The following is a 27794-nucleotide window of genomic DNA, read 5'->3' as shown; positions in this document are numbered from 1 at the left end:
CTTAGTGCTGCAGGCGGCGGCGGCGGCGGCGGCGGCAGAGCAGCAGGAGGCGGAGGCGGGCGGGGGGAGGGGAGGCGGCTGGGTGGGGGGGGCGGAGGGGGCTCTTGCCGCCACAGCTCTCTCGCCGCCTTTCCCCCCCGGCGGGAGCCGCTCTCAGCCTCTTTGCACTAGTCGCTCCGCTCTCTCGGTCATGTGACCTTAACGTAACCGGACAGGAAAAGCCCCGCCGCCGCCGCGCCGGAGACACCGACCGCGGCGGCAGCAGCAGCAGCAGCGAGAGGCAGAGGCGGCGGCGGCGGGGAGCACGGCCAAGGCTGCCCAGCGGTGCCTCCTCCACACCGCCCCCCCTCCCCGCCGCAGCAGCACCGGCGACAGGTAAGCGCGCACCGCGGCCGCCTCCCGGGGCCGGTGCCCACGTGCCGCCCCCACAGCCCGGGCTCCGGGAAGGCGGAGGGCGGGGGCCACCGGAGCGCGCAAACGGTTCCGGCAGCGGCGGTGGCAACAAAGACGACGAATGACCCCCACCCCCCAGTCCCGGGGCTTCGGGTGAAGGCAGGCGCAGGGCCCGGGCCACACGGGGACCCGGTTCTGGGAAGCGAGGGCGAGGGGGCGCCCCGCGGGGGGTGGGGGCGGCGGCGCCTGGCGCCGGGTCTCTGGCCGCCTGACAAAACCATCCCCCGGAGCCAGGCGGCGGCGAGTCGGCGGCGGCTCCATCCGGGGCTTTGCGGGAGGGGGAGGGGACGGAAGCCGAGAGGGCGGGCGGCGGAGCGGAGGAGGGAGGGAGGGAGGGAGGAAGGGGAGGGGGGCGATTCGCGTTCCGTTCCTCGTCGCCGGTCCCTCCCTTCCCGCCGCCGCCGCGAAGCGCGTCCCGAACGGCGGCGGCAGGTGAGCGTCCCGCGCTGGAGCCCCGAGAGGCGGGCCCGTCAGGTGCGTAATCCTTCCGACGCCTCGCCGCCGCCTCCTCCAGCTGCCGCCGCCGCCGCTGCTTCTTCAGCGGCAAGGCCGCGAGCTGCGGAAGTGGGTTTGGGGGAGGGGAGCGGGGAGGGAGGGGGAGGGGAGGGATCCGGTCGGACCGGAGCAGGCCCGGCCTCTCTGGCGCTTCTCCCAGCTGCAGCGGCTCCTACAGCTGCTGCCGCTACTGCTGCGGCTCCGCCTCCCCGCTCGCGGGCGGGGGCGCGCACGCGCGCTTCCGGCCTCCTCGGGTCTCGCGCTGTCTCACGCTCTCGCGCGCGCTCTTCCCCTCGCCCTGTCTGGCCACCTCCCCGCCCCCGGCGCCGGGCTGTTGCGCCGGCCGGGGCGTTGCGCACGGCGTAGGCGTCGGCATTGTGTTAAACTCCGCGGGACTTGGGCGAGCGCGCGCGCGCACGCGGGACTGAGGGTGGCGGAGAGCGTGAGGCGCGGCCCGACTGCGTCGCCCCTCCCCTCCCCTCCCCTCCCCTCCCCTCAGCTCCCTCGGGGCTGGGGGCGGGGCCTGGGTGCCGGCGCCGCGGCCCCGCCGGGCCCCCCTCCGGTCCGGGCGGTCCCGCCCCGGCCCGGCCCCCACCCCTTGGGGCGGGGCGAGGCGAGGCTGACTGGGCGGCCGTTGGGCCGCTCTTGGGCGGGCGGGGGAATGCGGGCCTCCTTGGGCGCTGCCCGGGGCCGCCCGCTGCGGCCTCTGCAGCCGGTGTGCGCTCGCTGAGCGGCGGCCTCGAGCTTCCGCTCCACGGGCGATCTGCGCCTCGGATAAGCCGAGACTCGCCCAAGGGCTGCGCTGTGGTTTCTTGGCTGCTTGGCCTTGGGCCGTGGGACCGGCTTCCGAGCCGCGCTCCCCGCAGATGCGGCCTTCACACCCGGATAGGGCTCCGCGGAGGGGAGGTTGGGGCTCGGAGGCGGCTTCCCAGGGCCAGAGTCGTTTTCTCTGTGTGGCGAAACCCCCAAACCATGAATTTTTAAACAAGGCTAATAGAGAACTGGTAATGGCCGAAGATGCTTTAAGAAGCAACGTTGTTGTCACTTTTAGCTGGTAGTGAATTAAGAGGGCAGCGAAGAAGGCAAGGGCAGCAGAGAAGGCAAGAAAGTGATTGGGTAGAGTGAAAATGCAGTTATTGCTACGCCATTTACTGCACGAACTTCATCTGCTGAACTCCTAATTATGCCCTAGGGAAATAACCCAGGCCCGTTGCTCCCCCCGCTGTCTGCAGTGTTCATTAGCTCTTCATCTTGCAGCCCGCTTAGAGTGTGACTCTCAAAAGTCTATTCATTTTCGTAGGTTATTGTTTTAGTAAAATAAAGCATTAAAAAGATCGGTGTCCCGGAGATCAAGCAGAACTCGAAGGTGCTCTGGATTTCCTTAAATGGGCTGCCCAGTCCTCTTTAGGACGGATCATCTGTTTTGACTCTAATGGGTCACTGAAGTAGGGTATAAAGACCAACAGCATTTTTAGTCTGAGGGGCTTGACATTTTAATAGAAAATCAGAATTAAGTTTTAAACCCTCATTTCTCTGATTTATTACGAGCCAAAATTAATTGTTAAAGTACATTTTTATTTTGCATTCCAAGTAATCTTGTGTGTCCGGGGCGTTTTCAAACTGTTAAAAGTAATTTTAAAGATGCTTATGACTAATACTACATTCCTTTAAACTGGGCGTTTCTCACTTAATTTGTGGTTTGTAGAAGTTTATTTTCTAGCCAAAGAATTGACCTGCTATTGAAACCATCGCAAGATCTCAAAGTACAAGAAGTGGTATACCAGTGGTATTAGTGTCACAAGCAGTCAACAGTGGAGTCCTGATAGAGGGTGGCAGATAAACCACCGCTAGAGCTTTGCTGCACAGCCCAGCTGCATGCTTGCCAGTTTTAAAGCTTTTCTTCAAAAAGGGTGTAAATAAATTGTGCTCCCCAAACTCTTCTATTGGAATCCTCCAGCAGCAGAGAATAAACACTAGATGTATTATGTCATAGATAAAATTGTTTTTACCCCAGTCCTTCAAGAAGCTACATTGCCTTGTATACATGGTCCTATATAGGGAGATATGCTTTCCCTATCTTTGGAATCATGGGCCTAGAAGCAAGGCATGAAGGAAACAGCTAAGGCTGGCATACAGCCTTTGCTTGGGATCAGCTTTGTTGAAGTTGGAGACTCTCCTGCCATTTCTTAACCTGTGTCTTGGTGCTTCACCCCTGGACCCACTCGCCTTTCTCTTGAGTAACTTTGAACCTTTGGACAAGTAGTGCATTGCCAGGCCCTCGCAGTTAGGGAGGAACTGCTGGTCAGCTGGAGACATTACCATAAGTTTCAAAATACACCTGACAAAGGGACATTTGTTAGTTTTCCTACTGCTGTATGATCTTTGGGTCATAAAGCATGGCCCTGAAAATCAAAAGGAGAATTGCAAATTGTTTTTTCCCTGAAGAAAAAAAACTTTTAACATTCTAACCGTTAAATCAACACTTACTAACAACCTTTTTTAATGCTCAAGTAGATTTTAACTTTTATTAGCAAATTCAAGATAAATAATTAAATATTACTTTGAATCCACAGTAAATAAGAGTCAGTGTTTTACAGTGCTGATACACCCTTTTGAGAGGAGTCAGTAGCCATAGAGAGAACACTTATAAGGAGTTGGCTGTCCAAGAAAGATGGTTAAGACCTTTTTCTTTTTGTTTTTTCTTTCCTTTTTTTTAGTGCAAAGGCCAAGTCTGAGACTTGTATTTTAGGCTCAAATGCATAATCCTCTGCTCACATGCACCAGGTTTGTTTGCATCATGTGATATTCACACATCAATAAAACTGTGCAGAAAGATAAGAATTTGTAAAGCACATTACTGTATATGGCTAAGTATTGATCAAACAGATTTTTTACTTTACAAGACACTTTCATGTACAGTTTCTTTAATGTGCACTCCTGAGTTCCGCATGAAGCAAGGGTAAACATCAAAACTGTGAGAACGATATCAGAGTATACACACGTTCTCCTACACACCACCTACCTAGTCATTTAGATTCTCCAAGTCCCCAAAGTGATTCTCAACAGGGATTGTCTTAATAGTGGCCTGCCATGCCCTGTGAATCCTCAGGATCTTTTCACTTTCCAAGAGGTCAAAGCTATTTTCATATTGATACTAAGATGTAACTGGCCTTTTTCACTGTTGACAAAATGTGTCAACACTGGGGAGGTCTGCAAAATTCAAATGAGCTGACATTTTCCAAATGACCAGTGGACAACATTGTCATGAACAGGTAAAAGACTGATTCAAAGTGAAAGACACAGCAATGAATTTTACCATAGTAGAGCAGGAAAATTTCATTCATTGATAGTACTTTAAGATCCCACAACTAACCTTTAAGAAATTACTGCTTCTCAAGTTTTGGTGTAATATCAAAGAATAATATCCACAATGACCTGAAAAGGCTATTAAATGCTTCTTTTTTATTTTCCACTAGGTATATGGGTGAGGCTAGATTTTCTTTGATACTCAACCAAAACAGACATCACAACAGAGTAACTGGAAAAGCAGGGTAAATGCAGAATCCAATTGTCTTCTATCAGAGATTTGTAAAAATACAAAAAGGTACCACTTCAAATTAAAAAAAAAAAAAAATGCCACTTCACTTTTTTTATTAGTTTGGAAAACATAATTTTTTTTCACAAAAATGTGTTATTTATGTTAATGTGCAATGGGCTTATTATTGCTATGTCTAGTTGAATTAATATTTTTAAATTTCTCAGTTTTAATTTCTAATACAAATGTCCATGCTTATATTCCATATAAATAAAAGCTCTTTGATGTACTCAGTAATTATAAAGAGTATAACGGTTCTGATGCCAAAAAATTTGAGAAACCCTGAAATAAAATTTTGAAGTAAGTTATTCCATTAAGACTGATCTAAAAATACATTAGGAGCTCCTTTCTGGTATACATTCTGAGCTATATTATGATTATATTTTCCTCAGATTTTCTCAGATTATATATTCCTAGTCATGATACAGCGTATGAAAAAGAATGGCAATCTACTTTGGGATTACTAGAAGCAAATTAAATTAGGTTTTAAATTTTGCTGCGAGGTCACATTAGGTTTCCTTAAAGTTGATTGTAGCATAATAGCTTTAGAATTATCACTTTAATATCAACTCTTTATCAGCATAAATCTCTGACCTGCTTCCCCTTGACACCTAAACCATCCATGAACTGCCTCCTTCTGACCTTAACTTATACTCAAATTAAAAATTAATTTTAACGTTAACTTAAGCAAAATACAATTTTAAAATATTTTCCAAGTGCATTGCTATCCAAAGTCAAAATAAGTGCCATTGGTTAGTGTATGTCCCCTCTTTTTGTAATTTCTATGGTGGAGGATTAACTAAAGAAATGTTAAGAAAAATATGCCAATCTGTCACCACAACTAAATAAGATACATTTCCTAGCCTTGAAATACAGTTTTAAAATATATTAAAATTCAAACAGCTAGCCTCATGCAAGTTTACTTTATAGGCCTTCAAATATTAATTATTAATAATACTAATTGAAAAAGCTATTCTTTTCCTCCTGGTAAGTGGTCTAAACTACTTGAAGGAATCAGTCTTACTTGTGGATAGTACTTTTCTGTTACTGATGTGTCCTGTGCATTGCAATATTCATCTGTGCTTCACTTAAATAAAATCAAAGACTTCAGAGGACCCTTTTAGTGTCCTTGAAATGGGTAGTCTAAGTGGTATTTAGTATCTTAGAAGGGCTATTATCTTTAAGAAGTGAATCATCAATTCCCAAAAGCTGTTTTGGTCTCCTGTTCTTATACCAAAAACGAAGGGGGAACTTGAGTTGTCAGAGTATAATGTGATTATATTCATCCCATTCAGCTGTTCCTCCAAAAGATGAGTAACTTAAGGATCAGCCCACCATGTGTCTATGTGATGGCAGCTAAAAGTACTGGTCATCTAGGTAGTGTCCCATTTTCAGAGTGATTCAGTGATAAAAGCCGAAGTATTAAAGTATTATTAATCTGTTTCAACATATTATGTCTTACAGTCTCTGAATTTACTTAAGAAAAAAACCACCTTGTACAAATATACATACATAAAGAAGACATTCTGTGAAATCCCACTTTTAAGAATTGACTGTCTTCTTTATCTCTTATTTTCTTTAGTTCCTCTGCTCACAATTCTGATTTCGTAAGACAAATGATTTTTTGTTTGTTTGTTTAAGTTCCATTTATAGTGTTAAATGGGTGGGGGCTCTATTATATAGGTCTTCAGTTTTACATCAGGTTGTTGGCCCTCTGTGACTGGGACTGATGGGGCTGTCACTCACCTAGAGCCAGACATCCTGGAGTGAGAAGTCAAGTGGGCCTTAGGAAACATTACTGCCAACAAAGCCAGTGAGGTATTTCAAATCCTAAAAGATAATACTGTTAAAGTGCTACACTCAATATGCCAGCCATTTTGGAAAACTCAGCAGTGGCCACAGGACTGGAAAAGATCAGTTTTCATTCCAATCCCAAAGAAGGGCAATGCCAAAGAATGTTCAAACCACTATACAGTTGCATTCATTTCACATGCTAGCAAGGTAATGCTCAAAATCCTTCAAGCTAGGCTTCAACAATACGTGAACCAAGAACTTCCAGATGTTCAAGCTGGATGTAGAAAAGGAAGAAGAACCAGAGATTAAATTGCCAACATCTGTTGGATCATAGAAAAAGCAAAGGAATTTTTAAAAAGTCTGCTTCTTTGATTACACTGAAGCCTTTGTGTGGATCACAAGAAACTAAGGAAAAAGAAATATCAGTAACCTCATATATGTAGGTGACACCACCCTAATGGCAGAAAGTGAAGAGGAACTAAAGAGCCTCTTGATGAAGCTAAAAGAGAAGAGTGAAAAAGCGGACTTAAAACTCAGCATTCAAAAAACTAAGATCATGACGTCCAGTCCCATCATTTCACGGCAAATAGATGGGGAAAAAGTGGAAATGATGACAGATTTTATTTTCTTAGGCTCCAAATTCACTGCAGTGACTGCAGCCATGAAATTAAAAGACACTGGTGTCCTTGGAAGAAAAGCTATGACAAACCTAGACAGCATATTAAAAAGCAGAGACATCACTTTGCCAACAAAGGTATATTGTAAAGGCTATCATCTTCCCAGTAGTCATGTACGGTTGTGAGAGTTAGACCATAAAGAAGGCTGAGCACCAAAGAATTGATGCTTTCGAACTGTGGTGCTGGAGAAGACTCTTGAGAGTCCCTTGGACAGAAAGGAGATCCAACCAGTCAACCTAAGTGAAATCAACCCTGAATATTCATTGGGAAGACTGATGCTGAAGCGCCAATGTTTTGGCCACCTGATGCCAAAATATTGGAGCCGACTCATTGGAAAAGACCCTGATCTGGGAATGACTGAGGGCAGGATGAGAAGGGGGTGGCAGAGGATGAGATGTTAGATAGCATCACTGACTCCCTGGACATGAGTTTGAGTAGACTCCAGGAGATAGTGAAGGATGGTGAAGCCTGGTATGCTGCAGTTGACATGGGGTCACAGAGTCGGACATGACTTAATGACTGAACAACAATAGAGCAAGGTAGTATTGTGGAGAGAGTGTGAAATACATTTGCAGAATACCAGGGTTCAGTGGACCCCTGTTAGTTTACAATTTTAACATCTTTGAACTATCATGTAGTGATTTAAGGATATGACTTCTGGAGTCAGACACACCTGGATTCTCCAAAGACTTTCTGACATAAATCAAGAATTTGGAGCTCCAGGCCAATATCAGTATATATAGAGACCAACACGTTCCCTATGTCCCGACTGGAGTGTCTCAAAGTATCTCAGTCCCAACACATCTGGAACTAACCTCATGATTGTCTCCCACAAAACTGGATTTTTGCCCATGTGTCCTCCACTAGGGGAGAATCACATGATGTATGCAGTTACACAAGTTAGAAATCTAGGGCTTGTCTAAGATACCTTGATCTCCCCCCACCTGCCTCCATTTAATCCACCAATCAACCAGTCCTATTGATTTTTTTTAATCTTCTGTGTTTTAAATTCTGTCCATCTCCCTTTATCTTCATCACCACCATCTAATCTGTCATCTGTCTTCTAGACCACTGGAAGACCTCCCCTCTCAACCACTTCTAACAGGTCTCCTCTTGCCCCCTGCTGTGCCAACACCCCCCCCCCTCCCCAATTTGGTTAGCTCTCCAGCTGCAGCCATCTGACCATGTAGATCAGCTCATAATGATACATACATCATAGGCGTCTGGTCATGTCGCCCTGCTTCAAGTCCCCTTTGGCAGCTCCTCTTGCTCTTAAGATACGGACCACAATCCTTAACAACACCCAAGTCTCTCACTTCACCTGCCTTGTTTCTTCTCTGGCTCTTTGCCATTCAGTGATATTGACCTTTTTTCTTACTTCCCTGGTTGCATCTTGCTCCCTCCAATCTTAAGGCCTTTGTAGATGCTGACCCCTCTGCCTGGGATACTCCATCTTTGTCCAGTTAACTCTTCTCTTTCTTTCACTTAAGTTCAGTCCAGCTGCTCAGTCATGTCCAACTCTTTGCAACCCTATGGACTGCAGCAAGCCAGACCTCCCTGTCCATCACCAACTCGCGGAGTTTACTCAAACTCACGTCCATTGAGTCAGTGATGCCATCCAACCATCTCATCCTCTGTCGTTCCCTTCTCCTCCTGCCCTCAATCTTTCCCAGCATGAGGATCTTTTCAAATGAGTCAGCTCTTCCCATCAGGTGACCAAAGTATTGGAGTTTCAGCTTTAACATCAGTCCTACCAATGAACACTCAGGACTGATCTCCTTTAGGTTGGAATGGCTGGATCTCCTTGCAGTCCAAAGGACTCTCGAGAGCCTTCTCCAACACCACAGTTCAAAAGCATCAATTCTTCAGCACTCAGCTTTCTTCATAGTCCAACTCTCACATCCATGCATGACTGGTGGAAAAGCCATAGCCTTGACTAGACGAACCTTTGTTGGCAAAGTAATGTATGTCTCTGCTTTTTAATATGCTGTCTGCTGCTGCTGCTGCTAAGTCGCTTCAGTCGTGTCCAAATCTGTGCGACCCCATAGACGAAAGCCCACCAGGCTCCCCCATCCCTGGGATTTTCCAGGCAAGAACACTGGAGTGGGCTGCCATTTCCTTCTCCAATGCATGAAAGTGAAAAGTGAAAGTGAAGTCGCTCAGTCGTGTCCGAATATTAGCGACCCCATGGACAGAAAATCCTCCGTCCATGGGATTTTCCAGGCAAGAGTACTGGAGTGGGGTGCCATTGCCTTCTCCTAATATGCTGTCTAGGTTGGTCATAACTTTCCTTCCAAGGAGTAAGCTTTTAATTTCATGGCTGCAGTCACCATCTGCAGTGATTTTGGAACCCCAAAAAATAAAGTCTGCTGCTATTTCCCCATCTATTTGCCATGAAGTGACAGGACCAGATGCCATGATCTTGGTTTTCTGAATGCTGAGCTTTAAACCAACTTTTTCACTTTCCTCTTTCACTTTCATCAAGAGGCTCTTTAGTTCTTCTTCGCCTTCTGCCATAAGGGTGGTATCATCTGCATATCTGAGGTTACTGATATTTCTTCCTGCGATCTTGATTCCAGCTTGTGCTTCCTCCAGCCCAGCGTTTCTCATATTGTACTCTGCATATAAGTTAAATAAGCAGGGTGACAATATACAGCCTTAATGTACTCCTTTTCCTATTTGGAACCAGTCTGTTGTTCTGCGTCCAGTTCTAACTGTTGCTTCCTGACCTGAATACAGGTTTCTCAAGAGGCAGGTCAGGTGGTCTGATATTCCCATCTCTTTCAGAATTTTCCACAGTTTATTGTGATCCACATGGTCAAAGGCTTTGGCGTAGTCAATAAAGCAGAAATAGATGTTTTTCTGGAACTCTCTTGCTTATGCGATGATCCAGCGGATGTTGGCAATTTGATCTCTGGTTCCTCTGCGTTTTCTAAAACCAGCTTGAACATCTGGAAGTTCACACGGTTCACGTATTGCTGAAGCCTGGCTTGGAGAATTTTGAGCAGTACTTTACTAGTGTGAGATGAGTGCAATTGTGTGGTAGTCTGAGCATTCTTTGGCATTGCCTTTCTTTGAAATTGGAATGAAAACTGACCTTTTCCAGTCCTGTGGCCACTGCTGAGTTTTCCAAATTTGCTGACATATTGAGTGCAGCACGTTCACAGCATCATCTTTCAGGATTTGAAATAGCTCAACTGGAATTCCATCAACTCCACTAGCTTTGTTCATAGTGATGCTTCCTAAGGGCCACTTGACTTCACATTCTAGGATGTCTGGCTCTAGGTGAGTGATCACACCATCGTGATTATCTGGGCCGTGAAGATCTTTTTTGTACAGTTCTTCTGTGTATTCTTGCCACCTCTTCTTAATATCTTCTGCTTCTGTTAGGTCTATACCATTCCTGTCCTTTATTGAGCCCATCTTTGCATGAAATGTTCCCTTGGTATCTCTAATTTTCTTGAAGAGATCTCTAGTCTTTCCCATTCTATTGTTTTCCTCTGTTTCTTTGCACTGATCACGGAGGAAGGCTTTCTTACCTCTCCTTGCTATTCTTTGGAACTCTGCATTCAAATGGGAATATCTTTCCTTTTCTCCTTTGCTTTTCACTTCTCTTCTTTCACAGGTATTTGTAAGGCCTCCTCAAACAGCCATTTTGCTCTTTTGCATTTCTTTTTCTTGGGGATGGTCTTGATCCCTGTCTCCTATACAGTGTCACAAACCTCTGTCTATGGTTCATCAGGCACTGTGTCTATCAGATCTCGTCCCTTAAATCTATTTCTCACTTCCACCGTATGGAATTTGATTTAGGTCATACCTGGATGGTCTAGTGGTTTTCCCTACTTTCTTCAATCTAAGTCTGAATTTGGCAATAAGGAGTTCATGATCTGAACCACAGTCAGCTCCCCATCTTGTTTTTGCTGACTGTATAGAGCGTCTCCATCTTTGGCTGCAAAGAATATAATCAGTCTGATTTCAGTATTGACCATCTTGTGATGTCCACGTGTAGAGTCTTCTCTTGTGTTGTTGGAAGAGGGTATTTGTTCTTTATGGTCCAAATCTCACATCTGTGCATGACTAGTCTAGTAGAAAAATGATAACCTTGACTAGATACCTTTTTTGGCAAAGTGATGTCTCTGCTTTTTAATATGCTAGGTTTAATATGTCTAGATTTGTCATATCTTTTCTTCCAAGGAGCAAGTGTCTTTTAATTTCATGGCCTCAGTCACTGTCCACATGCTTTGGTTATTAATCGTTATAATTAGCAATGAAGCAAATAGTAAGAAGACAGTATACTATGGTATTGATCGGGATTAAATGATGTGTGTAAAGAGTTATTATAAACTATAAAGCACTGTTAAGAACATAATTACTAGCATGAAGAAACACAAGGTGACATTTTAAAATTAACAGCTTCTTCCAAAATGTAGCACACATTACATTGATGAGAATTTTAGGTTAATCAAGAAAAAACAGAAATTGAACTTTTACCCCAGTCACCCAACTAGTCAGAGGCCAACCTGTGATTGAAACTCAACACTCTTCTTTTCTCTAAACATATAGTCATTTGTTTAATGAATACTGAACACCAGACAGTATGCTTAGGCACATGAGATAAAGTAGTAAATGGTAAGACTCAATGCCAACTCTCCAAAAGCATCAGGCAAGTTCACAGGTCCTCTGGAGGCAAAAAGACCCTCCAGTCTTGAAGGTCAGGGCAGTTTTGCAGAGGACAAGTAGAGGTGGAGGAAGGGACAGGTGGTCAGTGGGGGGTCCCTCTGCAAGGGTCACGTTCCAAGGCCCAACTCAAACTGGCCCCATCTCCTGACCACGAGAGTAGAAATCAGGTTGCTGAGCTGCTCAGCTTTAAGAGAGAGGCCTCTGAGCAGTGAAAGTTATGTACTGTTAGGAGCCCAAGAATGGCCTGGGCATTGAGGATCTTCTGGACAAAGAAAACTACAGCTTATCTCCCAGTTCATCCAGAATTCCCCAAGTAAAATACATCATTTTCTCTCCCTTGTCATCAACACACTCAAATGAAACTGAATTTGTGATAATGCTTGGACTTTTAGAACAGATACTTGATGATCACTTGGTAAAGACCACTATATGGGCAGTCTTGAATCAAGAAAACAATTATGCATAGCTTAGTGTTGTAAAGTAACATTTTATGTTGTAATTTTGCTTATGTTCCATATGTTGAATACAGTACCACTGTCCTTCCTCTAGAAGTATATTCTGACATTATGTCCACCTTTTTATGTAGAAAAGCCCTCCATTCCTGATAGGTATGTGAATATTTGATGTATTTTTTTGAAAAATAAAGAGGGAGCACACTCTGTCAGGATTGGTTGGTTTGTTTTCAGTAGGTCTGGGCAGCCCAGAAGTCTGGAAACCAGTAGTTGAGATTAGCACTAGAGGGTGGAGCGTAGAGTGAGCAGTGGTGGGGTCATCTGGGGTCATGCAAGCCATGCTGAGGAATGTGGCTTTCATCCTGCAAGCTGCAGGGAGACTGGAGAGGATTTTCAGCAGGATGGTAACATCAGATTTGCCCTGGGAGAGACAGTTCTAGCAAACCTGTTCCATGTGGATAAATGGGAGAGGCTGGAGCTGGAAACAGGGAGATTGAGCAGGGAGGTAGAGTTAAGGCATGGGGTGGGATGAAGAGTTTTAACTGGTGGCAAGTGGGTGTCTGACCGACATGGGTTCCTGGCTTGGTTAAGGGGTAGATAATGGCGCCATGCGCTGAGCTATGGATACAGATGGAACAGGTTTGTGTCGATGGCTTTTATTGTCCTTTGGGGATTTGAGCTGGTTTGCCCAGTCTGAATTTAGGGCTCGTGCGGGACAGCCAAGTGGGAGTGGATTGAATCGCCATGGAGAGTCTGCAGAGAAACGGGCTGTGGACCAAAGGCAGAGGAGCATCTGCAAAAGAGGAACCTTGATGGGGGTTAAAATAGAATAAATAGCCAGAGATGAGAGGAAAACCAGAGTGCGTTGGCCTGGAAGCAGGGCCTGAATATTTATGGAGCAGGAGAGAAGGGTATTACATGCAAGGGTATTATATGCCGCAGAGAGGTCGAATAAGCTACTCTTGCATCGGGCTGGGGAAGAGGCCCTCAGTGACCTTGGTGGGCAGTGCAGGGCAGCAGGAGTGATGCGGTTGGGTGAGCAGTCAATGGTGGGAAGAGCAGATGTCCATTTCCACAAAGGGAGGGTAGCCTGGAGCAGAGCCAGCCCATGAAGACGCTCCATCCTCAGCCTACGCGGCATTGTGCAAGTAAAGCCTCATGGAAATGATTATGAAGGAGGCCCAATGGGGCAAGAGCAGTACTGTCAGCTGGGCCGGGGTGGAGGGGGGGCCCAGTACCCCATCCTACCCCCTTTTCTCAGGCTCATTCATATACGTAAGAGTGGCGGGAGGGGGGCTTATTTCTCCCTGAGAAAGACGTTTTTGGTCTCTAAGATTTTAAAAAATTGATGCACGTGGGTTTTCCCCCCCATGTGAATTATGAACATATGACACATTTTCTTTGGTTTTCCTCCTTTCATTTGGTTTTTCCACTTCTCAGAGACTCTAGCCACGTGTTCTTCCTTCTGTATTTGAAAAACACTTTCAGTTCTTTTTCTATTTTAGATGGTCCTAAATTGAGATACTAAAATAACTAGTAGATCCTCTTTAAAAAGAAACATTTTGCAGTTTTATCATAGTTTTATTCTTATCATCTGAATAAGATACTTACGTTCATCTGTTGATGGAATGAGATGGGGAGCCATACGTTTTGCTAAATCGAAGAGATGATATATATTCGTTAATGTAAAAACCCCAAACCTCAAAATCATCCTATAAAATATTGATAAATTTGGTGAAAATTTTATATGTCAAAAATTCTCTAAAACAGAATCAAAAGAAAGTAAGAAAAATGTTATCAACGTCCATGACAGAGGGCTCATTTCTTTATGTATGATAGTTTTATAGATCGATAAGGAAAAAATAAAATAACCTGATAGACAATGGGCAAAACTTATGAAGAGAAATAAGAGGAAATAAAAATATACTTCAATTCATCAAATTCATAGAAAGTAAAAACTGATATTGGCAAAGATTCTTTAAAAAGTGTTAATACCCAGTGTTGGCTAGAGTGTGGGGAAATGGGTAGAGTTGGGGGTGGATGAATGCTAGTGTGTGTCCTTAATATTTAAATCTCTTATAGCAATGTGTACACTTTAAAGTAGCCATTAAAAATCTCCAATTAATTTTAAACAAACATACTTGTATGTAGTATGTTCCAACAAATCAAATCAATTCCAGTTTAAATCCCACTTCTTGTACTTACGGATTCTATAATCTTAGGCAAGCTACCTAACCTCTCTAAGCCTGTGTCCTCCTTTGTAAAATGTGAGTACCGTCTCCATACTAAAGTGCTAGTCACTCAGTTGTGCCTGACTCTTTATGACCCCATTGACTACAGCCCACCAGGCTCCTCTGCCCGTGGAATTCTCCAGGCAAGAATACTGGAGTGGGTAGCTCTTCCCTTCTCCAGAGGATCTTCCCAACCCAGGGATTGAACCCGAGTCTCCTGGATTGCAGACAGGGTCTTTACTGTCTGAGTTACCAGTGGGGTAGCAAGACTTCACATAGCTCGAGTTAGTGTGAAAGTAAATGAACGACATGAAGAAATGAATGGTTAATGGTGAACATTCCATAAACAATAGCCTCTTGTCACCATCAAAAGATAAATAGTAACTCTTCACTGTACTTGTCAATGAAAGTGACACCCAAAGCTGCCTGAGCGTGGATGTGTTCATGATCAGAGTCAGGGGCCATGATAAAGCAGCTCAGCCCCGTTTTCTCTAAAGGGTATCATACTTTTGGTAGAGAAGGGCAAGTTAGTGTTCTGGCACTTTTCAGAGAACAGCTTTGAAGACTAGTTTCTAGAGTTCTATCCTGGTCATATTAGTTTCTCCATCATCCCAGTTACTTTGCCAGCTGGCAGCATCTCTGGCTTTCATCATGAGCCCCATGCCTTCCCTCTGACTCTTCTTCCTCCTCTTAGTGCTTTTGCCTTCTCTGACGTGTGCAGAAGACACTGGGGAACTAAGTTCCCTATCCACACCATCAATGTTCACATGCAGTTGAGGCTACAATCCAGGTCTTCACACTCAGGAACTACAGCCAACGTGGATGGGTCTCCTGCCTCTCCTACTTGGATTGAGCTGATGATAGAAAACACAAAACTTAACATTCTGGAGTCTTGCTCTGTGAACCGGATCAGTCTCTTAAAGTGTCATTCCACTTTGCTCATTTATTTTAGGGCACACTTGTCAATTTCTGAATCTGCCAGATCATCTCTAGAACAGGAAGGAGGCTGGGGAGTTGAGCACCAGCTGAGCAAGGACCGATGTTTCTGTTTCTGTCTTTGTCGTTAAGTTTATTGGTAACTCTTTCTCCACAGTCACTTCCCTGATTCTGAAGTTAAGCATCGTAGTTTTATCCATTTTTTGATCTAATTAATTAATGTGTGATGAGCTTTTCTCTTTCAACTTTTTGAGTTAACATGTGGATTCACATGCAGTCGCAAGAAATAATATATTGAGATTTCATGCACACTTTACCCAGTTTCCTCTAATGGAAACACCTTGCAAAATTCTGCTCCCATTATAACCAGGGTACTGACGTTGACACCGTTGAGCTGCAGAACATCTCTGGCTCCACAGGGCTCCCTCCTGCTGCCCTTCTACAGCCAGACATCATTGGCCTCCTCTCCTCTCACCCCTCCATCACCTGTTCTCCATTTCTGTAATTTTCAAGAATGTTATGTAAATGGACTCATACGGTATGTAACCTTTGGGGACATAACTCACCCAGGTTGCTGCATGTGTCTGTAGTTCATTTCACCTTAAAGCTGAGTAGTTTCCTGTGGTTTGGGCATACCACACTGTTTAACTGTTTAACTGAAGGGCATCTGGGTAGATTCTAGTTTTTGACTGAGGAGTAAAGGTGCTGTGGATATCCAAGTACTGGTTATCGTATGAACCTAAGTTTTCATTTCTCTGGGATAAATGTCCTTGGGTACAATTTCTGGATAGTATCGTAGTTACATAGTTAGTTTTAAAAGAAATTGCTGTTTTCTAGAGGGGCTACACCATTTTACATCCTTACCAGCAATGGTATAAGTAGTTCATTTCTCCACATCCTTGCCAGCATTTGCTTGTTGGTATTTTACATTTTGGCCACCTTAATAGGCATGTAGTGAATGTCACTGTGGTTTTAGTTTGCTTTTCCCTAATTGCTGTTGAATGTCTTTTCACGTGTTATTTTGCCATCTGTGTATCCTCTTTGGTGCAATGTCACTTCAAGTCTTTCTCCCATTTGCTAATTCAATTGTTTTTGTACTATTGAGTTTTGAGAATTCTTTATATGTTCTTGATATTAGTCCTTTATCAAATTTTTTTCTCCTAGTCTTTAGCTTATCTTTTCATCCTCTTATCAGGGTCTTCGTCAGAACAAAAGACTTTAATTTTTCTTGTTGTTATTTAGTTGCTAAGTTGTATCCAACTCTTTCGGGACCCCATGTACTGTAGCCCGCCAGGCTCCTCTGTCCATGGGATTTCCCAGGCAAGGATACAGGATGGGCTGCCGTTTCCTTCTCCAGGGGAGCTTCCCGACCCAGGGATTATACCGGAGTCTCTTGCATTGGCAGGCACTTTGTTTACCACTGAGCCCTCTGGGAAGCCCTTTTAATTTTTATGAAGTCTAATTTATCAATTTATCCTTTTATGGACTGTATGTTTGATGAATCCTAGATTCTCTAAGATTTTGTCCGATGTGTTTCCCCAAAAATTATAGTTTGGTGTTTTCCATCTGAGTCTGTGATATATTTTGAGTTATTTTTATATAAGATATGAGACAGGTTAAAATTCTTTTGTTTTCCTTTTGCTTTCTTTTTCTTTTCGTCTATGGAAGTCCAGTGGATCACACACCATTTTTGACAGTTGTTCTTTCTCCACTGAATTATTTTTGTGCCTTGTCCAAGATCTACTGTACATATTTATGTGGGTCTACACCTGAGTTCTGTGTTCTGCTCCACTGATTTATTTGTTTATCCCTCTGTCAGTACTGTGCAGCCTTGGATACTACAGCTCTGTAATACCTCTCAAAATTAGATAGACTGATTCCTCCCGCTTTATTCCTCTTTTTAAGAACTGTTTTAGCTATCCTAGTTTCTTTGCCTTTACATGAACATTTTAAAATACTCTCGTCTGTATCTACAAAAAAAATCTTGCTGGGATTTTGAGAAGAATTATAGCAAACCCATATATCGATATAGAAAACTGATTTATATTATGTCTTCCTAAACATACAGCATGTCTCTTCATTTATTTAGACCTTTGATTTCTTTCATCAGCGTTTTCTAATTTTCAGTGTACAAGTCCTATACATGTTTTGTTAGATTAACATTTATGTATTTCATTTTTTGTAATTGTAAATGACTTATTTCTAATAAATAAATTTGTGTCCACATGTTCAGCATTGGACAATTGACTTATATGTTTATCTTGTATTCTGTGGTATGACCAAAGTCACTTAATAATTCCAGGAGGTTTGGTAGATACTTCGGTATTTTCTTTGTCATCTGCAAATAGGGACAATTTTATTGCTTCCTTTCCTGTCTGTAAGCCTTTTATTTCCTTGCTTGCTTTATTACACTGGCTAAAACAATTACATTGAATAGTATACTATATTGGATAGTGGGAACAGACATCCTTGCCTTGTCCTCAACTATAAGGAGAAAGCATTTGCTCTTTCTCACCATTAACTATGTTATTAAGTATAATGTTGATGTATGTGTGCTGGGCTTTTATGAATGCTATTTGCCCATGGGAAGGAGCAGTTTCCTGATGCAATGCACTCACTCCCCCAGAAGCAGTTCCCTGGCTACAGTTAGATCGAGGCTACGTGGTTTGCTGGAGTGAAGGAGGAATAATGAGCTTAGAATTTTGAAGATTCAGATTTAAATTCTGACTCCCCCCCGCCCCCCACCATCTGACCAGATGGCCCTGGCTAACGTAACTACTTAACCCTCTCGAAGCCCATTTCCTCCTCCACAAAAGGGGGAGAAGAGCACCTGTCCTGTGTCCTCACCCTTGAGGAATAAGGGCTGTGGGGGTTATTATAGCCCTGCCAAGGCTTCCCTGTCTACACAGCAGGAGCTGGAGTATTGCCCAAACTTACTGAAATCTTTCTGTCTTTGCTGTGCCCCCCGACCAGAACCTTAGTTTTCTCATCTCTCTGGAAGGTTTGACAACTTCTAATGGATCATTAGAGTTTGCATTTGAAATCTTAAACTCAAAGACCTAGAAATGCTTGCTGTCTGGCAGGCTGACTGCTCAAGTCCAGTTCCTGGTTCCCACACTTAAACCATCTGTATAAACTCGGGCAAAGCATGCAGTCCCCGAATTCCCCATCAGTTTCATCATCTGTAAGATGGGAGGAATGATGGAACTACTTGCCAGGGCTGTGGTGAAGACTGAATTTATGTTACGTTTCTAGCAGTGCCTGACCTATTAGCCGTGATCATTACTGTTGGTGACTATAAGGACACATACTGATTTGTGAACCACCTTTCTTAAAAAAAAAAATTGTTTGCTTTGCAGATTTTTTAAAAAATGGATTTGGCCAACCATGGACTTATTCTCCTGCAACAGTTAAACGCTCAGCGAGAGTTTGGTTTCCTGTGTGACTGCACGGTTGCCATCGGCGATGTGTACTTCAAGGCACACAAATCAGTTCTTGCTTCATTCTCCAATTACTTTAAGATGTTGTTTGTCCATCAGACCAGGTAACTAACATGGTTGATAATAATCTAATGACTGTAGCCTCTGACCTTCCACGGCCCTCTTTCCCACTGAACCTGCTCTTTGCCCTTATCAGGACCATGGTTCTCATGACCTCTCCTTAGGCTCCCAGTCCCTCATGACCTCACCTGCCCCAAGGAGCCCCTCCACCTCCAAACAGCCGTGCCGGGGCTCCCCCTGCCCAGTCCAGATCGGCAGCCTGGGGTCCACTAGGAAGGCAGCTTCCTCCTCCAGCCATGCCCCGAGTCTCCCCTCCCCCCTCCCCCCAACTGGACTTTGAGTATTTATCCTTAGTCTCCTAATGAGAAGCTTAGCAGCATGAATTCCCACCATGTCCTTCTTTTCTCCCCTTAAATGACTCAATCTCCTTATTTTTTTTTCTTCCCATCTGTTCTATCTTGGAGAAAAGAGCCCCTGGTTTCTAAGGAAGACGATCTTCCTGTTGCCCTCATGTTCCCAGATTCGCCACAGTTTCTATCCTGCATTATTCATTTTTTACTGGTACCCTCTCCGGCATCCCCAAGTCTGTGAAGGCTCAGCACTTCTGCGACACTGCTGTCCACCTGCCTGGTGGTGCTGCTTCTCCTTGTTGCACTGTGAAAGTTCTTCAGAGGGTGATCTATGGCCTCCCTTCTCCACTCCTCATCCTGCACTCTTTGACTCCACGGGGACTGCGGTTTCCACCCCATCGCCCCACGGACCTCATTTCTCCCAAGGTCACCTCCTCATCAGAACCCCTGCTGTCCTCCCAGTCGCTGTTGCCCGTGTCCTCTGCAGCATTTGCGCCTGTTGCCTTCCTTCTTCAGGGTTGTCATCTGCATTTTGATGACTCTGAATCCCCTTGGTTTTTCTGCCTTCTCCACAGGCGCCTCCTGCAGTTTTGGTGAGTTGAGTCTCCACACTGCTCTCTCTCTGCCTCCTGATGGGCGCTTCTCTTTGACCTTGCCTCTGCTGGAAACCAGTTCACAGCCCTGGCCTTGCTCTTTCTCTGTCTCCAGAACTCTTATTTCTCAAGGCCCCAGGCTGTCTGCTGGACATCTAGAATTGAATATCCTCTTTTATCTCATTTTGCATGTCTACAGCTGAATTAAGTCTGCCCAGAAGTGCCTCTGGCTTCCCTATTTTATTTTTTCATATTCAAGTAACCTATACTTAAAATCTCTCTAAAACTGTCCCCAAATCATGTTTTCTTCACAATTGCACAATTTCTTTCACATTAGTTCTTTCCTTCCCTTCTCACTTCCATTTCCTAATCATTTTCCATATTACTATCAGATTAATATTCCTAAGCACTGCTTTGATTGGCGTGTGCCTTTGTTCCAAAACCTATCAGATTGTGTTATTCTTTTGATTGGAAACCTAGAGGACACTCGTCACACATCAAAGTGGCACACAGATTCTTCTTTCTGTCTTTCAAGGCCCAGCAGGCGTGGAGCCTGACCTCCTTCCAGCCAGTTTCTGGAGGTACCCCCTCGGGACACTCTATCCCCCACTAGAACCACACTTTGCTGGCCTTGCGCCCACTCCCTGAGCCATAGTCCATAGGTCACCTCCATGGCCCCCGCCCACCCCAACAATCAAGTGAGCTGAAATGATCCAAGCAATCAGTCTTTTCCTCTCTTACATCTCAGAGCGCTTTATTCATGCCATTTTGTAAGAGCGACATATTTTCCCTTTGTTGTTGTTATTTGTGTACTTACCTCCCTTCCTCTTTCGTAAGATGCTGGAGGGCAGACACTCTACAAATGTTTTGAAAGTCACAGCCTACAGTTCATGGATTTGTGTATAATAGCCACTTGATAGACGTCTGGAGGATGGGTGGTTAATAGGATTGATGGCAGGTGGAGGTTGCTTTATCTTTCAACACTAAGGATGCCCCCCCCATTCCTTTATTGCTAATGGGTACTGGAATTCTCAACACAATGAATTAAACTGTCTTGCCAAGGGGCTGGTTTTCATTTTGAGGAATAAAAGAATACAATGTAATGATTTTTAAATTGATGCAGGAGACTGACTATAAGTGTAGTTTTTCAGTCACTAAGTTGTATTTGACTCTTTGTGACCCCAAGGAAGCGTAAATGTAGAGCAACCCTTCTAACAAAGGAGTGTGATATTGGTGCAGAGAGGAGCCCCAAGTTTAAGCAACAGTGTGTTATTGCCCCAGAGCTGGCATGTGCAATTTGGGAAAGGAGAATGCTTAGGCAAAGACCAGAGCCCTGCTTTTAACTGCTGACCACTATAGAGATGCTGAAGTTGAAACTCCAATACTTTGGCCGCCTGATGCAAAAAACCGACTCATTGGAAAAGACCCTGATGCTTGAAAGGTTGAAGGCAGGAGGAAAAGATGGTGACAGAGAATGAGGTGGTTAGATAGCATTACTGAACCAATGGACATGAATTTGAGCAAACTCTGGAAGATACTGGAAGACAGGGGAGCCTGGGGTGCTGCAGTCCATGGGGTCACAAAAAGTCAGACGTGACTTAGCAAGAACAACAGCAGCAACTGTAGAGATAGACCAAGAGTAGTTTTTCACACTGAGAGAGTGTTTTATGTCTGCAGTTACCACTAGATGTCTCTGTCTTATGGATGCTTGCTAAGTATAACTTCTGATAACGTCTCACCTAAAACATTATTTTTAAATCCTTATTTTCAAAGTTTTTTAAGCCCATCTTTTACTTAAAGGGTCTAGTGAAGGAAAGATTAAAAATGTAAATGACTGTGAAAGTTTTTAGGAAGGGCTTATAGCTTGTGCAAAAACTGTATTTTTCCTCCATAAAAGTGTTACGTCCAACATACATCTGCAAACCAAGCCACTTATGTGTAAGTATATTGTAGACAGCTGTTTCCTTCCCAGAAGCCTGGGAAATGACCACAGTGGCCTAGAGGGAGCTGAACAATTGACAGGAGGTCTGGCTGCCTGGGAGGGATAGCCATGGAGGACACTGATGGCTGGAATGTGACATAAGGAGCTTATTAAAATAACTTAAGTGTCTTGAGTGTGTCTATGTGCTTCTGCTTTAAGAAAAAAAAAAGATGAAGATGAACAAATCAAGATAAATTGTCTGGAAACCTCCCCAGGCCTTGGGTGCTGACCGAAAACCCCAGGGCCCTACTGCTTTCTGCCTGGGGCTCCTTACCTGTCCCCCGGGCCCCAGAGTTTTTCTCCCTATAAGCCTGGCTGAAGTGTGGACGGGGCCTCCCCAGCCCCATCCCTTCTTTGCCCTCAGAAATTGCACGAAATTCATTAAAATTTGAGAGGTTTACTATCCAGTCACCTCCATTCACAGTCAATAGACAGAGGACAGCTCAACTTATACAATAACCAATAAGGGGAAATAATAAAACTTGCAACAAAGTTTTTCTGGAAAGGGACCCCGCTAGGGATTTACCTTTCATGGAGGCTGAAAAATCTAGCCAGGCTTAGAATTTCCTCCCTTCCCTTTTCTTTGCCGTGGAGGCAGGGGGACTCACCATCCTGCCTCCTGATTGAAGGAACATTCCATCCCCACAGATGGTAACGTTCCCCATTGTCTGGGCGGTAGAGAATTCTGACCCGGGAGGCACAGGTTCAAGCCAGGGACAGGAAGATCCCCTGGAAGAGGAAATGGCAACCCACTCCAGTATTCTTGCCTGGAGAATCCCCATTGTCTGGGCGGTAGAGAATTCTGACCCGGGAGGCACAGGTTCAAGCCAGGGACAGGAAGATCCCCTGGAAGAGGAAATGGCAACCCACTCCAGTATTCTTGCCTGGAGAATCCTATGGACAGAGGAGCCCGGCGGGCTACAGTCCACAGGGTCACAAAGAGTCGGATGCGACTGATGAACTAACGCACAAGTCCCCACAGAACAAAAGGCGCCCTTTAAGCTCCTGCGGGTGATTTGCATCTTTCAAGGCCTGTGGTTTCCCATTCTCTAGCCTCCGCCTGGCCCTGGAAAGGTTCCCCACTAGTTCAATCTTCAATCCGGAGTTGACTGTTTACATTATGAAAGTTTTCTTCACCACACCAAATCTCTGAAGGTTTATTTTGAATATTGAGTTTCCCTAGAGCATCTCAATATGTTCGACTATACACAGAATATTGTTGGCATTTACCTTGTGCTTAAAGGGAAGGACCACCTGCATTGGCATTCCTATTTAAAGGAATATAAATAATTGAAAGGACTATAAAAAAGTCTCCAAATAAAGACATGAGTGATCTGTGTGTCTTTTAAAAACAGTCACATAAACTCTTTCCCTTTCTGCTGTCAAAGGGGTGCTAGTTTTTATGCTTGATCTTTGCTTATAAAGAATATATTCTATAAAGCCTTCCATACTTTTATACTTAGACATTTTACCCATGAGTGTTTGTATGCAGGCATCTTGAAATTTACACACATTGATGGCAATACAGTAATTATTCAAGTATATTTTATCACAAATAGCTTTAAAAGCCATTTAATAGTCACTTGCCTCCCCCTTTTTTTAACAGAATAAAATACTAAATTTAAAAGAGCAGATTATAGTGTTACTATTTTAGCATATCGGAAAATACTTAAGATAAATAGCTAAAGGGCCCAAAAGGAGTCATAATAGTAATAAGTAGTATAATGAAAAATGATTATAAATTCTAAAAGCATTCAAGGCAAATGTCTTTGAGGTTGAAAAATGCACTGTCAGTAGAATATATTCACTCAGTAGGTGACAGCACATATACCTCATGTAGATCTTTATCTCATCGATTTATGGTGATATGTTAGGTTTTCTTTCTTTACTGATGATTTAGGGTGGGTTCTCGGGAGCTTTTTGTTATTACTGCTTGAATCTGTACTCTGTTTCTAGGATGATGCAAACACTGAAGTCTGCAAGTTAGACCATCAGTTTTGCCACAACTCCTTTTGGTACCTCATATAAGCCATTGAACCTTGGGGAATCTCGGTTTACATATCAATCATTATTCCAGATCTGCCTCTTCTACACAGGATTGTTTTAATGGTCCAAAGAATCTTGGTGTATTGGCTTAGAAGTTAAACTCAAATTTAAGTCCCACCACTTACTAACACTGATACTGAGCAAGGTATAAATCCCTCTGAGCCTCAACTCCTTATCTGTAAAGTGTGAATTGTTGTTGTTGAGTCACTCAGTCATGTCCGACTCTTTGAGACCCGGTGGATTGTAGCCCACCAGGCTACTCTGTCCATGGAGTTTCCCAGGCAGGAATACTGGAGTGGGTTGCTATTTCCTTCTCCACGGGATCTTCCTTGCCCAGGGATTGAAGCCGAGTCTCCTGCATTGGCAGGCAGATTCTTTACCACTGTGCCGCTTGGAAAGCTCCAAAATGTGAATTAATGGCAATTCAATAAGAAAATGCCTAAAAATCCCAGCTGCAGTTCCAATGATGAGGGTGATTATATTTGATAAACAACTGAGTCATCCCAGAGCTGCTCTTCATGCGATCCAGTGATACTGGGATGGTGATCACACTCCACTGGAGCTGGAATGTGGCTCACCTTCCTGGTTCTTCCCAGGTCTGCTGCACTCTGCCCTTCGTGCTGGAGAGAGCAGAGGGATTCAGAGCAGGGACAGGAGGTTTCGTTTTTCTTACTTTTGTGGTCTTGCTCTTAGACACCAGTCTAACTCCCCTACGTTATGTTGTGTGACTCTTATCTTAAAAGATCTGCTGAGCTCTGGATGGCATTGAATCAATACAAAGTCCTAGATGTTTAGCTGAAAGATATGCACGTTGGGGATTCTTAACCATTTACTGGGTCATGGGCCACTCAGAAAGCAATGGATCCGCTCCATAAAACACAAAGTTGTTTATAAACAATATAATTTTACATAGGTTACTAGGAGAAAGACTACTTCAAGAGTCTCTTGAGTTAAGATACCATATTTCTTTAACATGAATTACCCTTTCTCAGTCCTTTAAAATATCTTTATCGTATTTCTGTCTGTTCTATTAAGAAGCCTGTTAAGGTTTAGAGTTAAATTGCATCGGTTCCTGTTGAACACTCTCCTGAGTTTTCCAGTTCATGAAACTCACAGTAAGATATGCGAGATGGGGTCTTGTTTCATTTGCCTCCCTAAGAGCCCTCCTGGTTTTTCTCTCGGGTTTTATGGAATCACTTGAGTCACGGACCGACATCCACTGACAGATTTTCTCTTGTCTCTTTCAGTGAGTGTGTGCGCTTGAAACCCACCGACATCCAGCCGGACATCTTCAGCTATCTCCTGCATCTCATGTACACGGGGAAGATGGCGCCGCAGCTGATCGACCCGGTGCGGCTGGAGCAGGGCATCAAGTTCCTGCATGCTTACCCGCTGATCCAGGAGGCCAGCCTGGCCAGCCAAGGAGCCTTTTCTCATCCCGACCAAGTTTTCCCGCTGGCGTCCTCCTTGTATGGCATTCAGATCGCAGATCACCAGCTGAGACAAGCCACCAAGATCGCCTCGGCGCCTGAGAAACTCGGCCGAGAGCCGCGCCCACAGGCGACCCGGATGAGCCAGGAGCAGGGGCCCGAGGCCTCCCAGCTCTCCCAGCTGCCCTCCAACCTGAGCCAGGTGAACCGGACACACATGACCTCCTCAGACCCGCTGCAGACCTCTCTGTCGCCCGACCTCGTTTCCACGCCCGTTCCTCCCCCGCCCCCTGGGGAGGAGACCAACCTGGAAGCCTCCTCCTCCGACGAGCAGCCCGCGCCCCTCACCATCGCCCACGTCAAGCCAAGCATCATGAAGAGGAACGGCAGCTTTCCCAAGTACTACGCCTGCCACCTGTGCGGGCGGCGCTTCACGCTGCGGAGCAGCCTGCGGGAGCACCTCCAGATTCACACGGGGGTCCCCTTCACGGCCAGCCAGCCCGGCGAGAGCCGCGTGCCCCTGTCTCTGTGCAGCAATGCGGCGGACCTCGGCAAGGACGCCATGGAAGTGCCAGAGGCGGGCATCATCAGCGACAGCGAGCTCCAGCACATCTCGGACTCACCCATCATCGACGGGCAGCCGCACTCGGAGACGCCGCCGCCCTCGGACATCGCGGACATTGACAACCTGGAGCAGGCGGACCAGGAGCGGGAGGTCAAGCGGCGCAAGTATGAGTGCACCATCTGTGGCCGCAAGTTCATCCAGAAAAGCCACTGGCGGGAGCACATGTACATCCACACCGGGAAGCCTTTCAAATGCAGCACGTGCGACAAGAGCTTCTGCAGGGCCAACCAGGCGGCCCGCCACGTGTGCCTCAACCAGAGCATTGACACCTACACCATGGTGGACAAGCAGACTCTGGAGCTCTGCACCTTCGAGGAAGGCAGCCAGATGGACAACATGTTGGTACAGACGAACAAACCCTACAAATGCAACTTGTGTGACAAAACGTTCTCCACTCCCAATGAGGTGGTTAAACATTCATGCCAAAACCAGAACTCAGACGTGTTCGCCCTGGAGGAGGGGCGGTCCATTCTCCTGGGCAGTGGGGACTCGGAAGTGACGGAACCTGACCACCCGGTATTAGCTTCCATCAAAAAGGAACAGGAAACAGTGTTGTTAGACTGAATGTTACTTATCTTTTTAAAAACTGTCATTTTTACAAAGACTCTCTTCCTTCCCTTCCCCCAATTTAGAACTCTTGTTCTCCATGGCATGACACAGACAGGTCCCGGCCCCATTCCCCCCACCCCGCCTGCCCTGTCCCCAGCCCCTCCTCTTAAAGGCTCTGTGCATTATAAACCTGGAACATACTTCTTTAATTCAGGGGATATTGGAAAGATAATGGTCAGTAGTACTTATAAGCTCATAGACTTGGAGAAGTTTTAGATGATTTAAAAACCTACTTGGAAGTAATGAAGGGTATATAACATAACAAAACAACTCCAGTGCAATTTGGCAAGCTAAAATTATGACTTTCCCTGGGTAATAAGTCTCCCTTCTCAGAAAGACAATGTCTGAAAAATACAGCATGCTTCTTAGAGATACAGTGGGGCTCTGTAACTATGCAAAATCTAGAGGTGTGGGGAAACTTCAAACCCAAGAAAACATTCTTAGTATTTATCCTCCAGGTGTCTTATTTCAGAATGCATCCTTTGAGATTATGTCCAGTTAGGAAAAATCGTTAGTTGAGAAATCTACTTGAACACAACACAAAAGAGAAAAAGTAATAATGTGATGGCAATCTTAATTTTTGGATAAAACATGACAAGCTGTGGGTCTGTGTGTTTGGAAGAAAAAATGTGTGGATACTTGCTGTAAACAGGTGAATTAATGCACATGCCTTATCTAGTTGTGGCTTTTTTCAGCTGAATAACAACAAAATATATGTTTTAGTTTCCGACAAATTTGTTGGTTATTTTAAAAATCAGACTTGAAAGTACCGTTCTATAGATTGTCTTTCTGAATAGAAAACAACATGCCATTCTAGCAGTTGCCAATAGTAAATTTGTTTTTAGCACCAGTCAACTGCTTTTAAATCAGTGTGAGTATGCAGGGGGGGAAAGATACAAGAATATGCATCTTACAGGGAAAGCTATGAGCGAATGTAGGAACTTTAAGTGTTAATGCTGATAGTTTACTGGCAACATTCACTGAAGCATCAAAAATGGCAGAGAGAAATCAGGATAAAAAATTGCTGTTTGGGAAAAAGCTTAATTTTGATGTTTAGTCTCCCATTTAAAAAAAAAAAAAAAACCACCTGAAATTTCTTTCATTGGCCTGAAAGCAGTAAAAGTTGTCCGTTAATCTTCCTTTAGGCCAATAACAGAATGGTCTCACAGGATAAAACAGGAGCCAGAAATAAGGACCGAAGGGGAAAGGGAAGAACAGTTAATAACTGTGCTGTACGTGTATGTTAAAAACTGAATATCCCGTCATCCTACTTCATGTATAGTTGAGTTCTGAGATTTGTAAAGTTTTTATACATACTTTCATTGAATAAACATTTGATTAAATGGG

At 44.6% G+C, this 27794-nt stretch overlaps 1 protein-coding gene across 3 annotated transcripts; it reads left to right on the top strand.

The window, feature by feature from the left end:
• The first annotated feature begins 242 nt into the window (after positions 1–242).
• ZBTB2 (zinc finger and BTB domain containing 2) lies at positions 243–27794 on the top strand. Of its 3 annotated transcripts, none has more exons than XM_081530269.1 (3): positions 243–375; positions 18673–18857; positions 25031–27794. In XM_081530269.1, the coding sequence occupies exons 2-3, from the start codon at positions 18685–18687 to the stop codon at positions 26400–26402; spliced, it is 1545 nt and encodes a 514-aa protein (XP_081386395.1). In that variant the 5' UTR covers positions 243–375; positions 18673–18684; the 3' UTR covers positions 26403–27794. The 3 variants fall into 3 exon arrangements, with proteins under 3 accessions (XP_081386395.1, XP_081386397.1, XP_081386396.1); XM_081530271.1 differs by lacking the exon at positions 243–375 and adding an exon at positions 402–552; XM_081530270.1 differs by lacking the exon at positions 243–375 and adding an exon at positions 778–927.

This window comes from Giraffa tippelskirchi, chromosome 9, assembly GCF_054371585.1.
Source record: "Giraffa tippelskirchi isolate mGirTip1 chromosome 9, T2T-mGirTip1v1.2.pri, whole genome shotgun sequence".
Taxonomy (NCBI): Eukaryota; Metazoa; Chordata; class Mammalia; order Artiodactyla; family Giraffidae; genus Giraffa; species Giraffa tippelskirchi.
This window is presented reverse-complemented; position numbering and strand designations above follow the sequence as displayed.

Excerpts from the sequence above, each read along its gene's own strand:
- ZBTB2 (XM_081530269.1), top strand. The coding sequence starts at position 18,685 with ATGGATTTGGCCAACCATGGACTTATTCTCCTGCAACAGTTAAACGCT. Across the intron at positions 18,858-25,030 it reads TTGTTTGTCCATCAGACCAG|TGAGTGTGTGCGCTTGAAAC; the intron begins GTAACTAACATG and ends TGTCTCTTTCAG.